At 45.1% G+C, this 16,055-nt stretch overlaps 1 protein-coding gene across 2 annotated transcripts; it reads left to right on the top strand.

The window, feature by feature from the left end:
- The first annotated feature begins 1,086 nt into the window (after positions 1 to 1,086).
- On the top strand, positions 1,087 to 11,318 carry sec23b (SEC23 homolog B, coat complex II component). 2 transcript variants are annotated; one of them, XM_023960211.2, is made up of 19 exons: positions 1,087 to 1,300; positions 5,300 to 5,527; positions 5,728 to 5,785; positions 5,886 to 5,972; positions 6,093 to 6,329; positions 6,437 to 6,519; positions 6,607 to 6,751; positions 7,912 to 8,070; positions 8,151 to 8,266; positions 8,344 to 8,467; positions 8,553 to 8,633; positions 8,710 to 8,799; positions 8,918 to 9,024; positions 9,148 to 9,301; positions 9,439 to 9,516; positions 9,620 to 9,781; positions 9,868 to 9,954; positions 10,035 to 10,256; positions 10,866 to 11,318. In XM_023960211.2, the coding sequence occupies exons 2-19, from the start codon at positions 5,307 to 5,309 to the stop codon at positions 10,953 to 10,955; spliced, it is 2,301 nt and encodes a 766-aa protein (XP_023815979.1). In that variant the 5' UTR covers positions 1,087 to 1,300; positions 5,300 to 5,306; the 3' UTR covers positions 10,956 to 11,318. The 2 variants fall into 2 exon arrangements, with proteins under 2 accessions (XP_023815979.1, XP_078805928.1); XM_078949802.1 differs by lacking the exon at positions 1,087 to 1,300 and adding an exon at positions 1,508 to 1,651.
- The last annotated feature ends 4,737 nt before the right edge of the window (positions 11,319 to 16,055 follow it).

Raw genomic sequence — 16,055 nt, 5'->3', positions numbered from 1 at the left:
ACAAAAATGTATGTGAGATTGTGGAGGGACCATATATCTATACAGACTAGGAGTTTCTTCTTTTTTGTTTTTGGATGCTGGTGTGTCGCAGGATTTTTGTCAAGGTTAAAGTGTGTCGTGGCTCAAAAAAGGTTGAAAAACACTGATTTATCTTATATTGCAAAAGTTATTTGTCTTTCAGGAAAATAAATTTAACTTACTTAATGAAAAAAATCATATGGAGTTAAAGTTTTTTTAAGAGAATTATAAACATAAATAAAGCAAAAGGTCTAGTCAGCTTTTTATTTTTAGTTAAAAAAGAAAGCATAAATAAAGGAATAAAAACGGACTCCACTCAAGTGCAGCTTTTAAGATATTTATTGAGGCATATTTAAATAAACCTAAACAAGTTATGATTCAATTGTCAACACTTCTAAAACAATCAATATCATGCAAAATTATAGATGATAAAAAATAATAACTAAAATAAAATTATTATAACAATAGTACAAGACATGTTTGAAATAGAGCAGGCAGAAACTTATGCCCTTAAACAAGACAAGAAAGTTACTTATTATTAATATTATTGTTGTTGCTGTTAGGTTAATAATAATAATAATAATAATAATAATAATAATAATAATAATAATAATAATAATAATAATAATAATAATAATAATAATAATAATAATAATAATATCAATAATAATAATAATTATTATTATTATAATTATAATAATAATTACGAAAAGACAAAAAATACTACTGAAAATAATACGAATAATGTTAATTTTTGTAAATTATATTCATTTAAATCAACTATCTATTTAGTGACAAAAATAAAGTGGAGTAAAAAATAAAAGTCAACAATTCAGTCCACGGTCTGAATTGTTCACGGTCTGAATCTGAACAATTCAGTCCACGGTCTGAATTGTTCACGGTCTGAATCTGAACAATTCAGTTCAGGCCAACAATTTAGTTCACCGTCGAACTAAATGTGACCAACAGCTCAAAAATGCACCCAACCAAATGCCGTTCAGGCAGCGCTATTCACTGAATGCAAACTACATTTCCCTTTTTTCCTTTACGTCTACTGCGATCAAGCAGCACGGGCTACGTCACGAAGAGAGAAGCCAATGGGAGACGCCTATTTTCCGAGTAACACGTCATTCTAGTAGAGGGAGAAGCCGGCTGGCAGGAGTCGTCCCCTCATCGACGGTGTCTCTTGTCCTCTGTGTTCGTCTTTTCTACATCTAAATGTTCTAATTCTCTCCGGTCACCTCCGCCTCCGTTTGAACCTGAAAACAAATCCACAAAGCAGGTAAGAGCTCGACGGAATGTCGGTGAAAAGCGGGTCACCGGTCTTCGACTCCATGATCAGAGCGGACAGGAAGTACTACTAGGCTAGCGCTGCGTTCCGTTAGCTAAGTCAGCCAGCCGTACGAAGCAGCGCCGTGTGCGGCGTTGGAACGCCGACGCTTTGGGGAGAAAATGGTTATTCGACCATGATCGACCGGAGCTAATGTTGGCGATGGATGAAATGCGTTCAGACCGACATTACGGAGGCTCCATGATGGGCCGTCAGCAGTCTGAGTCTGTCGACGCGTCTGTCAGTTCCGCGGCTCTCGTCACGAGAGACGACGTGGACCAGAGATTTCCCAAAAATAATCAGGTTTTTGATCCGAAAAGACTTTGTATTTAACTCAACATATATAATTTAATCGAGAAGGAATTTTAATGCGGGGTTATTAATTAAAAAGTAAAGTCGTATTCTAAGAAATGGCTTTCTCTTTTGAACCGATATGGTGTTCAGGAAAGAAGACTGGATTATGATCGATCAGGCAGGACAAACAGAGCGGACCTGCTCTTCTGGGACAACTCTATGCTCTTCTGGGGCAAATCTATGCTCTTCCGGGGCAACTCTATGCTCTTCTGGGGCAACTCTATGCTCTTCTGGGGCAATTTGATGTTCTTTTGGGTCATCTTGATGTTCTTCATCGGGGCGTCTCGATGCTCTTCATCGGGGCGTCTCCATGCTCTTCATCGGGGCGATGCTCTTCATCGGGGCGTCTCGATGCTCTTCATCGGGGCGTCTCGATGCTCTTCATCGGGGCGATGCTCTTCATCGGGGCGATGCTCTTCATCGGAGCGATGCTCTTCATCGGAGCGATGCTCTTCATCGGGGCGTCTCGATGCTCTTCATCGGGGCGTCTCGATGCTCTTCATCGGGGCGATGCTCTTCATCGGGGCGTCTCGATGCTCTTCATCGGGGCGATGCTCTTCATCGGGGCGATGCTCTTCATCGGAGCGATGCTCTTCATCGGAGCGATGCTCTTCATCGGGGCGTCTCGATGCTCTTCATCGGGGCGTCTCCATGCTCTTCATCGGGGCGTCTCCATGCTCTTCATCGGAGCGATGCTCTTCATCGGGGCGATGCTCTTCATCGGAGCGATGCTCTTCATCGGAGCGATGCTCTTCATCGGAGCGATGCTCTTCATCGGGGCGTCTCGATGCTCTTCATCGGGGCGTCTCGATGCTCTTCATCGGGGCGATGCTCTTCATCGGGGCGATGCTCTTCATCGGGGCGTCTCGATGCTCTTCATCGGGGCGATGCTCTTCATCGGAGCGATGCTCTTCATCGGGGCGTCTCCATGCTCTTCATCGGAGCGATGCTCTTCATCGGGGCGTCTCCATGCTCTTCATCGGGGCGTCTCCATGCTCTTCATCGGGGCGATGCTCTTCATCGGAGCGATGCTCTTCATCGGGGCGTCTCGATGCTCTTCATCGGGGCATCTCGATGCTCTTCATCGGGGCGTCTCGATGCTCTTCTTGAACATTGGAGATGTGATGTTTCACTTGCTGGTCCCCTTGTTGACATGGTCTTGAACTTGTCCCTTAGCTTGCACTGAGTCATATCAGGACTTTCCTACATGAAGGAATGCCCTGTCGATTGGGAAGCGTTTCATAACTGTAGTCTGATTACTTTATAATGTTTGTTTCGTGCAGACAGAGTCTCTGTCATCAGTCAGATCTACAGAAATAGTTTGATATATTTGGTTATTTATGACACCAATGTCTTTAAAATACTTTGAAATTATATTTCCCCTTTACATAACCAAGCTATTAAAATGCAGAAATCAGAGAAAATATAAATGACATAATGTACAGTAATCTCATTATCTTTATTGTTGTGAAATAGTTCAGATGAATATGGTCAGAGGCGTCACACATCAGAGATCACTGTTTCAGATCACCAACTACAAACTAGATTCAATTCACTTCACAAGTACTGAATTAAATCGAATATGAGTCCACATGGCTTATTTAAATATATATACCACTGTGTGTGTGTGTGTATATATATATATATATATATATATATATATATATATATATATATATATATATATATATTTCTTCCAAACCCACTTTGTTTAAACAGTTCTCAAACTATTTGTGGTTAAAACTGAAAGGCCTTTATTACAAAAATAGAATTTTTTGCATTGCATTCTGTCACAAAGCCTATTTTTAGTTTACATACAAGATTTTTGAAATTCTTAGAATTATTTGTTGGATTTTGAGTAACCGTTGTTTTAAACCTTAAAGGCTTTCAGAGCAAATTATTTTCTTGGTTTTTGCTATCATTTCTGGGTGTTTTTTTATTTCTTTGGGTTTTTTTTTCTTTTCCATTCATGTGCCTAAAACCTTTTCAAACGTACGTGTTGACACATAGATCTGGACTTAGGTCGCCGATATCAGTGTCATAACAGCGTAGAGATACTAAAGGTTTGTTTTTACAATCCAAATGTTGAGTAACTATTAATAAATGCTCTTTAGAAAACAGTATGCATCCTTTCAGTCGATGGCTGCATACCTGGGCATTTGTCCCTGCCCTAATCCAGGGCAGGTGTAATTGTCGATGTAATTGAACACATTAGGGGTGTGACAGGTGTGTGCGCCTTCACTCGCTCATATTTGTTTGTGTATGTTCCCTCTGAACAGCAGTTATTAAAACTAGAAAATAGAACATTGTTCTAATGTTCTTGTCCTGAAAACAATGCATCTTTTTTTTTGTTTTGTTAACCGCACACAGAGTCCTCCTCAACATCAATTACTATTTTTTTTATCGTTCTATTCAGACGGCAGCAGAAAACAGTTTGACTCCTAATAAGAATAAAATTGTTCTTAAACAGAATCCGATCGTAAAGATTATACGTCAACAAGGAAATATTCCAATCCACATTTCCGACTCTGTAATGTACTTCAATACTGTACAGAAGACTGATCCTTTATTTTAGAACTACATACGTTTTTTTTTTTTTTAAGTATCCTGAAGACTTTGGTTTGAAAGTTGGCCTGCACAATAAATCGCAAATTTACTGTTATCGCTATATCAAGCTGTGGAATACGCATATCGCAAAAGACGGCGAAAATTACAATAAATGGTTACCTGAAATGTGCTAGAACGATGTTATGGCAGCTTGAAGAATTTCACGAGTCAAATAAATCCTTTTATGGATTTGACCAATCGGAGCGTTTTATGTTGGATGCTTGCCTCCCATGTAGACGAGGGTCATTTGGGGTATAATATAAGTTATGTCGACTCTTATTTAAATTAAACTGTTCCAGTGAAATGGAAATGTTTTTAGTTGCTTGTTCATGTACTGCCAGTTATATCGTCATGGCAATGCTAATTATTATTATCGAAATACGCAACTTTTCCTCATATCGTGCAGCCCTAGTGTAAAGTCAACATCAGAAACAGAAGCAGAGTCAAACCTTCCCTCAAGCCTGGAGGGCTTTTGTTCTCTGACTTAACCAGAAAACTCTGACTGTTTGGAAGGAAAAGTGTTGTTGAAAATCAAGGATTCCTTCTCTTGTTTTTTTTTGGGCCAGCAGACTGTGCAGATTTCAAATTCTTGAAGAAGTCGTCGGTTTGGTGTGACAGTCCCACAGGGGAGTTGCTACAACAAGCTCCTGGAGAATCTTTGCAAAGGGCGTCACAAATGCCTTATTGACACACCGATCTAAGTCGTCCCTGCAAAAATAGTACCTGTCTAATATTTGGACGCACCTTCCCATTCATGTTGGTATTTCAGCGCCGTTCCCATCGTCATTAAACCAGCCGGTCTGGTTTTCTGGTGACGCGGTTGTGCGTCAGGCCTCTTATTTTAGCACCAAAGAGGCAGGTTTAAGTCTTTAAAGAGGTGACTCTGGTTAGAGACGGCAGCAGAACTGACAGGAGCGCGTCCGGGCAACACGGTTTTCAGTCTGAAGGAGGCACCTCACTGACCTGAATCGGGTTCTTTCTGTGCCCCAGCTCAACGATGACCACCTACCAGGAGTTCATCCAGCAGAACGAGGACAGAGATGGGGTGAGGTTCAGCTGGAACCTCTGGCCCTCCAGCCGGCTGGAAGCCACCAGGCTGGTGGTCCCCGTCTCCTGCCTCTTCACACCTCTGAAGGAGAGACCCGACCTCCCCCCGGTTCAGTATGAGCCGGTTCTGTGCAGCCGGGCCAACTGCAAGGCTGTGCTCAACCCTCTGTGGTAAGTTTTCCTCCAAAATATTGCTTTCTTCTGATTCTTCCATGTTTTAAAGTGTCTGTTTGAAGATTTCATGAACGTTTAAAACTCTATTCTTTTGATGAGGCTCTGTGTTTTAGCTCATTGTTTCCAAATGATCTGACATATTCCAGTGCCGCTGACAGTTTAAGAAGCAGCTTTTTGTTTGAATCCTCTTCTTACAGCCAGGTTGACTTCAGGGCCAAAGTGTGGGCATGCAACTTCTGCTTCCAGAGGAATCCGGTGAGTGCTGAAGTATTTGACATCTGCCCCCGCGGCTGAACACGACCCGCTGGCATTCTTTTTGAGTGGGTTGTTAGAATCTGTCTTTGTGTTTGTGCAGTTTCCTCCTTCTTATGCCGGAATATCAGAAGTGAACCAACCAGCTGAGCTGATGCCGCAGTTTTCCACCATCGAGTACATTGTTCAGGTAAACACTTTGACACCCATGTCTTCAGAGTAGGGGGATGACTCCCCTTTTTAAAAAAACAAACATTTATTTGTTATTATAGATGGGGAAAATGAAATCATCTTTCTGTCCTCTTCACAGAGAGGCCCTCAAACCCCCCTGATCTTTCTGTACGTCGTTGACACATGTTTGGAGGAAGAGGACCTCCAGGCTCTGAAGGGTTCTCTTCAGATGTCCCTGAGCCTGCTGCCCCCCAACGCCCTGGTGGGTCTCATCACCTTTGGGCGGATGGTCCAAGTTCACGAGCTCAGCTGTGAAGGCATCGCCAAGAGCTACGTGTTCAGGGGCACCAAGGACCTCACCTCAAAACAGATCCAGGTTGGTTCTGGAGAGAATCAGGAAAATTAGGTTGATGATGGATAAAAACGTAGGATGAAGCCCGATGAAGGTTTGAAACGTTTCTCCATCTGCACGTCTGCTTTCAGGAGATGCTCGGTTTGATGAAGCCTGCAGCCACCGGACCTCAAGGTCGTCCCGTGGCTCCCCAGGATGCCGCTGCATCGTGCAGGTAGGAGGGACAAGATCTAGACAAGACAAGACATCCCAGTCTGTTTATGTTGAGCCGTTGTTAAGACTCCTGCGGGTTCTTGTCCAGGTTTCTGCAGCCCATCCACAGAGTGGATATGAATCTGACAGACCTGCTGGGGGAGTTGCAGAGAGACCCCTGGCCCGTCCCCCAGGGCAAACGGCCGCTCCGCTCCACCGGTGTCGCCCTCTCTGTTGCCGTTGGCCTTCTGGAGGTACAATAATCCCTACAGACATCCGTCCTCTCCCTCCCATGCTCTGCATATAAAAACGAATTAGGGCCTGGTTGTAACATGAACTTTGGCCGCTCCGCCACAGCTGGGCCACATGTCAGCGCTCAGAAAGACGCACGGCGCCTGATAATCATCTGGTGCTGTAACCGTAGATTTACTCTCAGTTCAAAGGCTGCTTCCTTTTTGCCATCTGTCTTTTCCCTCTTCATCCCCTCTCTTCCCATTTTGATAATCTGTCCCGTTACGCAACTCAAGAGTGTCAAAGATCAAACCCCCGCTAAAGTCTTCATCAGCCAGGGGCTGATATGTGCTGATTTCTTCTCCTTCCCTGAGTCCGAGCAGCAGAAACCTGCTTTCCTCTCTTCTGTGTGAAATCTCTGCTGGTGTGGAGCATCAAACCACTCTGTGCTGTACTTTCCCAAACTCCTGCGCTTTAGAACGGGACTGTTGTCCCAGACTCCTGCGCTGTAGAACGGGACTGTTGTCCCAAACTCATGCGCTGTAGAACGGGACTGTTGTCCCAGACTCCTGCGCTTTAGAACGGGACTGTTGTCCCAAACTCCTGCGCTGTAAAACGGGACTGTTGTCCCAGACTCCTGCGCTTTAGAACGGGACTGTTGTCCCAGACTCCTGCGCTTTAGAACGGGACTGTTTGCCCAAACTCCTGCGCTGTAGAACGGGACTGTTGTCCCAAACTCCTGCGCTGTAAAACGGGACTGTTGTCCCAGACTCCTGCGCTGTAAAACGGGACTGTTGTCCCAGACTCCTGCGCTTTAGAACGGGACTGTTGTCCCAAACTCCTGCGCTGTAAAACGGGACTGTTGTCCCAGACTCCTGCGCTTTAGAACGGGACTGTTGTCCCAAACTCCTGCGCTGTAAAACGGGACTGTTGTCCCAAACTCCTGCGCTGTAGAACGGGACTGTTGTCCCAGACTCCTGCGCTGTCGTCGGCTTTTGCCTGCTTTGTAGCTGCCTCCCTTTCAGCTGCATTCTTCGCAAGTCCAGAGCAGAGGAATGTCGTTGAACAATGTTTGGAATCACAAACGTGTCACGTTCTATAAGAATGCTGCTCCAACTGGAGTCAAATCTGTGATGTGAAGCAGCAGGCGGAGGACTTAAATCTGCTCCCGTCTCACCTTCAGGGTACGTTCCCCAACACGGGGGCTCGCGTGATGCTCTTTGTTGGCGGGCCGCCCACCCAGGGTCCGGGCATGGTGGTGGGGGACGAGCTGAAGATTCCCATCCGCTCCTGGCACGACATCCAGAAAGACAACGCACGACACTTAAAGAAAGCCACAAAGGTGACAAAAGCTCAAGAGCTTTTCTTCTTTTTGGGGAAAACGAGTCCCTTCGTCTCCTGACGTTTCTTGATGCTCCACAGTTCTACGAGGCTCTGGGCAACAGGTCGGCGGCCAACGGCCACTCCATCGACATCTACGCCTGCGCTCTGGATCAGACCGGACTGTTGGAGATGAAGTGTTTGTCCAATCTCACCGGGTACGTCCACTCTCACCGTCTGCCAGCGTCCAACCTTCTACCCTGAGCGGGGGCAATAAAGCTTGTGTCTCTTTTAGCGGCCACATCGTCATGGGAGACTCCTTCAACACCTCGCTCTTCACACAAACCTTCCAGGGAGTCTTCAGTAAGGACCACAACGGAGACTTCCGCATGGCCTTTGGTGGCGTTCTGGAGATCAAGGTAAAGAGGTCGCTTGCTCGCCGTCGTTTCCTGGCAGAATGTTTCCCGTCCGTCAGAGGAGCTGACGCCAGCTGTCTCTTTACAGACATCCAGAGAACTGAAGGTTTGCGGCGCCATCGGACCCTGCGTTTCCCTCAACTCAAAGGGACCCTATGTTTCAGAGAATGTGAGCCCCTCCCACGTTACACTGTGGACCCCTCCCTCACCCTGAGCTGTCACTCATCAGTGTTTGTTTTCTGTAGGAGATGGGCATTGGGGGAACAAACCAGTGGAAGATGTGCAGCCTCACCCCCTCCTCTACTTTGGGCATTTACCTTGAAGTTGTGAATCAGGTAAACGTCTCTTTGATCATGAAGCTCATTTCAGGATGAGAGCTGAACTGATCTGGATTCTCTGCACTAAAAGGCAGGAATGAGGTCAAACTGGGTTTTTCTGTTTTGTCTTTTGTAGCACAACGCTCCCATCCCCCAGGGGGGCAGAGGGGCCATCCAGTTTGTCACGCAGTATCAGCATTCCAACACTCAGAAGAGGATACGGGTCACCACCATCACCAGGAAGTAAGAATCTTTTAAATTCCTAATCATTTTCAGGTGATTTCAAACTGGGTCAACGTCGACACACCTGTATCGACACAGGCACACCTGTATTCATTCCTGCCTCTTTCTGCCCCCCTCCCTAAGCTGGGCCGATGCGCAGTCTCAGATTCAGCACATTGAGTCCTCGTTTGACCAAGAGGCGGCCGCCGTGCTCATGGCTCGCCTGGGGGTCTTCAGGGCGGAGTCAGAAGAGGGCCCCGATGTGCTTCGCTGGCTGGACAGGCAGCTGATTCGCCTGGTGAGTAATTCTGCTCAAGAATGAGGATGCATATCTGTCATAGCTGAGGCTTTGAAGCAGCGGCCCCGCCTTCATGCTGGTATTTGATGTTATTGTGATTGGAATGCTGGGTATTCAAGCAACGTTTCATCCCTCAGTGTCAGAAGTTTGGGCAGTACAACAAAGAAGATCCCACATCGTTTAGGCTTTCCGAGTCCCTGTCTCTGTACCCACAGGTAAGTCCGCCCTCTAGTGGCCACTGGTGGTAAACAGGCTCACACTGGGTCTGGTTGGTTTTTCCATTACCAGCGTTTACGTTTGTTGTCCCTCCCCCTGCAGTTCATGTTCCACCTGCGGAGGTCGCCCTTCCTGCAGGTGTTCAACAACAGCCCCGATGAGTCGTCCTACTACAGGCATCACTTCACCAGGCAGGACCTAACCCAGTCCCTCATCATGATTCAGCCCATCCTGTACTCGTACTCCTTCCACGGACCACCAGAGGTCAGCCTCGCTCCCCCCACCCATCCGTAAGTCTCCCACCGGGGCTTCTGTTCCAGTCCTGACCCTGTGACCCTGTCTTCTCACAGCCCGTGCTCCTGGACAGCAGCAGCATCTTGCCGGACCGCATCCTGCTGATGGACACATTCTTTCAGCTGGTCATCTACAACGGAGAGGTGGGACCTTGTCCTTCAGCTTCCATTTTGCTCAAACTAGCACAGCGTTAGACTTACAGCGTGTGTGTTTTGTTTTACAGACTATTGCACAGTGGCAGAAGGCGGGCTACCAGGAAATGCCCGAGTACCAGAACTTCAAGCAGCTCCTCAAGGCTCCACAGGACGATGCCAACGATATCCTGGAGACACGCTTCCCCATGCCGCGTTACATCAACACTGAGCACGGCGGCTCGCAGGCACGCTTCCTGCTCTCCAAAGTCAACCCATCACAGACGCACAACAACCTCTACGCGTGGGGACAGGTGCGCGCTCACGGCACACACATCTGTTTGTCTAAGGCTTTACACTTCGTCAGAGGGGGCGGGGCTTCCGGGTGTCTTTGGATCCTGAACATATTTGAAACAGAGCCAGAAATGAAAGCCGATGGCAGAAGTCGATGGTAAAGCTCGCAGGTGACTCAATTAAAGCTGAGATGACTGGAGAAGTTAAAAACAAACAAAAAGGAGGACAAAACAAAAAACCTCAGAGGTCAATTCGAAAAAAGACGGTCAAGAGATGAGCCTAAAAGCGCATGGAGACCATTTAATGTTGTTTTTAAAATTGATGTTCAAAAGCCACATCTGAGGAAAAAGGCTTTTGGGAATTATTTATTGTAAATGGGATATCTTTGGAAAAAACAGACTTGAGTGTGACAGTGAAGGTTTAGCTTCCTCGTTGAATTCAAACGGATGCGTCAAACGTCTGCCGAGGCCCAAGCATTCACGGATCCTGTCTGGGCTTGGTCAACCAAAAGTCTGGAAGATGTTAGGAATCCTCTGGATGCCTGTGGGGGTTGTGGGATTTCTGCTCCCTTCCTGCCGTGGATCGTGGTGTTTGCTTTGGAGTTGACGTGTTTTCCTCTCTTCCTGCAGGAGTCGGGGGCTCCCATCCTGACCGACGACGTCAGCTTGCAGGTCTTTATGGACCACCTGAAGAAGCTGGCAGTTTCCAGCTCGGCGTAAACACAAGAGGAACGCCACATTCCCGTTCAGCTTTCAGGATCCATCGACATTTCCCTGATTTTTGTGAACGAGCCAGACTCACACAGTCGTCTGTTTGTACTAAATCGATTCTCACTTTGTTCTATTGTGGCCTGTGGGGTCCATAACAAGGTTCCTGTAAAGAAATACATTTTCATAGAGGAAAACATATTTATGTGAGTGTATGAAGCTAACAAAGGTGTCTCTGAAAGTCTGGAGCGACCAGACTGATGTTTGTCTTAAATGAGTGTCTGCTGAGTATGTTTGCTTTGTCCATAGCTGAAAATGATATGTAGAATGTTTTTGAACAAATAAATTATGATTGCATCTCGAATGCTCCCTCAATCTAATGATTACTCCTTCATTTGACGGACATTAAAGTTCCTTCAAGGACCATACTTCCAGTGTTTTCCAGGAAGATTCCAGCTTACCAAGGATCATGTCTGCAGGCAATCAGCTGAGAGCTGAGGCTGCTTGTCTTCCGTTTGGGTTCATTTTCTGCTCGATGACCATCTGCTGTTTTGCCCTCGGTGATCTTTGTTGTCTTTGTAATCAAAGGAGGCTGAAGAAGGGACCAGTTTTTCCATGAAGCGCGTACAGAGAGCTGCTAACATAGAGCAAGCAGTCTATGCTTTGAGGCCGAGATTCCTCCTAAAAATCCACTTGTTTTGTAAAAGCAGCAGATGGAGAGCAGCTTCTCTGTCCTTTTGACCGCAACAGAAACTGCTGTGAGGAAGAGATTGCAACATTTTGTCACAACACTGCATGAAGGCAACAATATCCCCAAACAATGGCGATGTTTCCTTGGCTTTGGTTGCAGATGTAAAGCCCACATGACACACAATCAAAACAGGCGGCGGCAGGCATCACTGTAAGCTGATTCCAGAGCAGACAGTATGATTTCGAGGATCAGTGAGTGACAGATTATGAAGACTAATCCTTCAGGGCTACGTGTTAAAAGGCAAATTCTACTCTTATCAGCTTTAAGCAGAACTTGCAGCAGAAATAGAAATGAGGTCTACGGCGACGATGAAGAGCTTAGGCCTCACTGTGCCGCGCTCTGAAGCCACATATGCTCCAGGAGAAACTCACAAGATGCAGCATGACAACTTTGGAGGTTTTTTTTTACACGCATCATGTGCACAATACCAAAAAGCAGCACTTTTCTTCACACATTCTGCAGTTTACATCAAGCTTTTGCACAGGAGTTCAGTGAGTCCAGCTCATACAGAGAAAAGCTGGCTGACCTGCTGGGCTCACTTGCTGCATCCTGAGCTTCACACAATCAGAACATTTTCATTTCTTTGCGGTTTTTTCTACTCCGGCTTTGGCAAAGCTGCAGCCTTCTTATCTTTGAAGAATCCGTTCAAGTTAAGAATTCACGGAAATCTATTCTGGCTTCTGTGCATTAAAACAGGGTTACGTCACTCTACATGTGGTCAGATTAGAAATTCGAGATCTATTTTTGCAGGAACTACAAATGCTTTTCGTCTGAGAATTTCGTCAGGGGGTCTAAAGCTGCCGTCACTAAGGATCTTTTCTTCATTTAGGTCTAATCGATTGAGACGAGCAGAGATGATCTCAAAACATCAGTTCCCTCTCTAAATTTGTGATGAAGAAAAACTTTGTTGAATGACTAGTTTTTAACAATTTTATACATTTTATACCAACTATCAAATTAATTTTGATATCCCACAGATAATCTGATTGGATAGAAAAACGCGTTGCCTTCCTCTACCTCCTAAAATGAAGAACTTCATCCTGTTTTTGGAGAACTACTTTTATCCATCCGTCCATTTTCCAAACCTACTTAATCCCTTTTGGGGTCTCTGGGTTGCTGGAGCCTATCCCAACAATGAAATAACCCCACACAGAGAACACAAATGGACACGGAGAAAAGACACCCAGGATTAGAACTAAAACCTGCTCACTGTGAATAGAGAGTGCCAACCGCTACCCCACAGTACAGCCCTTGAGAAGCACTTATTTTATTCAATTAACCTGTCAATCAAAGTAAATGTGTTCATGGAGAAGAAGATAACTTTTTTGTGCAAACCGAAACAAACGGACAAACGAAAGCTGTGGGACGTCCAGCCCCAGGGCCGTACTGGCATGGACACTTGACTGCTCTCCTATGTGAAAGGGTGCAACCCCACTGCCTAAAATAGAATTAAAGTTTGTTCAGAAACAGCCGTTCAGTAGAATCCCAGTCGAACTTGAGTCCAAACTTTGACTAGAGCCCTCCAGAATCTCCGGGATGTCTTTTTGAAGTCAGTCGGACCAGCTGTTGGGATGATTGCTCTGCTGCAGAAGCATCCGGCTCCTGAGCTCATGAGGTGATGGGGGACGATCTCCTGTGCTCTGGGACTGATGAGGAAGTGCAGAATTCATCATCATAAATGACAAATAAGGCCCACATCACAACACGACCACCGCCATGTCTGACTCTTGCTCTGATGCATCTTTCCAGATGTAATTCACCTTCAGAGGTTTAGTATCAGAATATTTAATCCAGGCTTTTTTTTGTGTTTTTCTCATTAAACACTCCATTTCGTCCTAAACAGTTGAATCATCTTCTGCTTCTTTGTTGACGTCTGGGAGGAGCCCTTGCCAATCTGTTTCTCCCCCACATTGAATTTAACTCTGAAAACAAAAGATGTCTGTTTATTTCCTCTCTTCTTTTGATGGCTTCATATCTCAGCCTGTTTGAAGATGAACTCTCCACATTTTTCCATCAGGAAGTGAGTGTCATCTGTCAAACAGACAAAATCTTCAAAAACCCTACAGTGATCTCGAAAAGAAACTGTATTCAGACTGTTATTTAAATACGAATTCAGGAATGTTTTTGTTTCTTTTTTTAAATAAACATTTGACTTTTTAGCTACAAGGTTATCATGGAGTCAAAGAGATGCAGATCTTGAAAATGTTGTGGTTTCAGTGAAAGTCCTGTTTCGGATAAGGGCTCCTTTGCTTTATGAGCACAAGTTTTGTGACCTCTCCAAGGTGCTGCTTTGGCAAGCTTCTGGGAAAAAACGAGCTCCTGATGATGGGCTCATCCAACAAGCTGCGATGAAAAGAACTCTGAGTGCTTCAGCAAACCAAGAGATTTCTGACCAAGTTTTACTGCGCAGGAAAAGTCAAAACTGCTAGTTTTATCTCTCTAGTCTATTTGGTGAGCCATCCTTCTTTTGTGCTAAGTCTCTCAGTTATGGGAGTGGTGTGTTTTTCTGTAATTACTATTTCTTTACGTTTTTGGTATTTTAATCTCTACACACACAATACGTCCTAATATTAATGTTGCATGCGCAATTCACATGCATACAACAACTTCAATGGCAAAAAGGAGTAAAACAAATGTATAACTGAAGTTTCTAAAATGAAAAAAACTTAGTCACCATGCCAAAAAAAACAGGTTGGCGCCAGTGTTAGGCAGCGGAGCGGCCACCAGTGTGGGTGTGAATGGGTGAATGGGACTGTGACTGTAAAGGGCTTTGGACCTCCAAAGAAGGTTAAAAAAAAGCACTATATAAGTATACGCCATTTACCATTTAAGATCTTTCAAATCCACCAATTAGGTTTATTTCTATGAAAAATGATAGATTTGGAAGGTTATTTGACAAGTTTCCCCTACAGAATCATTGCGCCAAATCTGGTGCTTGCATCACGATTTGCAGGATCTGTTCTGTTATCTGCCCCACTGTTAGGTTGTACCCACACTGGATGAAGCTCATCGAGCCCCACGAAGCCCACGGACCCATCCAGTGGTTCCAATTTAGTGGCACAAATATTATTTGATATTTGTTTCCCTGAGCTGCAGCAAACATTTTCAGATAACTTCTCTGACCTAAACCGTTGACTGTCAGTACATCATAAACAGTTTTTGCTGAGCAGAGCCGAGTCATTGAACAAACAGCGTCCTTCCCTCAGACTGCGGTGAGCTGTCGGCAGCACCCATGGGCTGCTGTAAAGGCACACTGCACTAAAGGAGGACGCTAGCTGAGGGTGTTTCATTTTTCCGTCATCAGAGGAGTCCATATCCACATTAATCCTGTAGAAAGACTTTAGATTTGACTGTCATAAATAAAGCCTAAATGCAGGAACATGTGCAGCAGCTCAGATGCAGCTCAGCATCTGATTCCATTTGAATCAGATGCTCCTTTGGGGAGGTGGGCAGCCCTGTTTCCCCCCATTTCCACCTCTGTGTTTGTGTGCAGCACCGGATTCCAGCTGAGGTAACTGAGATGTCAAGCCTGTCTGACCCCGTTTCATCGGGATTGAAAACACTCTGCACTCAGGCTCAAGTAATCCGTCTTTCAGCTGAGGAACCACCAGCAGCACACTTCAAATAGCTGTCACAAATGACCCCATCCCATTCGGTTGTCTTCATGCTCACCTTTATTTCAAAAAAGTGAAACCATCCATTTGTAAGGCGTTTAGGTGCAGCCGGAGGCAGTAACATCACCAGAGTCAGCTGGTTTTTCGACAGCTAACGAATGAAGGAGCTTGTTGTGGGAGGAGCTCAGTCTGCATCTGTTGTAGAAAATTCTTCATGAACTTGCTTTATTTTAAAACCTTTCAAGAATTTTACTTTATCCTTTTTGCAATTTGTTGTAGTAACCTGATTACGTTTTCTTAGCAAATGTTACTTCTTTTGATATAAGACAACCAGCTAAATATCTGTAGTGTATACCGTAAATTCCGGACTACAAAGCGCACCCGATTACAAGCCGCACCCACCCATTTTCACGTTTAATTAGTTTTATACATAGAAAAGCCGCGTCAGAGTACAAGCCGCGCATGTGTTAGGCGATATTGTCATCCTGACAGATCACGGCCAGCATCTCAGAGTGAGTGCAGTTCATTAGCACATTGTGGGTGGTGCCAGCTTTGCCTCAGGCTCATGTATTTGAGTGTATCGACATCTGTCAAACAGCATGGACCTCTATTCTGTTCACAAGTTCCTCAGTTATGGTGTTTTTATTTCATTTTTTTTACTTATTGACAATCTAGGTATCATACATAAAATTACAAACAGTAACCATATAATCAACATTACATCCCTCAGTTATGATGAGGAAATTT

The sequence above is a fragment of the Oryzias latipes genome, chromosome 1 (genome assembly GCF_053564925.1).
Source record: "Oryzias latipes strain Hd-rR chromosome 1, Olatipes_Hd-rR_3.1".
Lineage (NCBI taxonomy): Eukaryota > Metazoa > Chordata > Actinopteri > Beloniformes > Adrianichthyidae > Oryzias > Oryzias latipes.
Note: the sequence above shows the minus strand (reverse complement) of the source record. Positions and strands in the feature narration are given on the sequence as shown.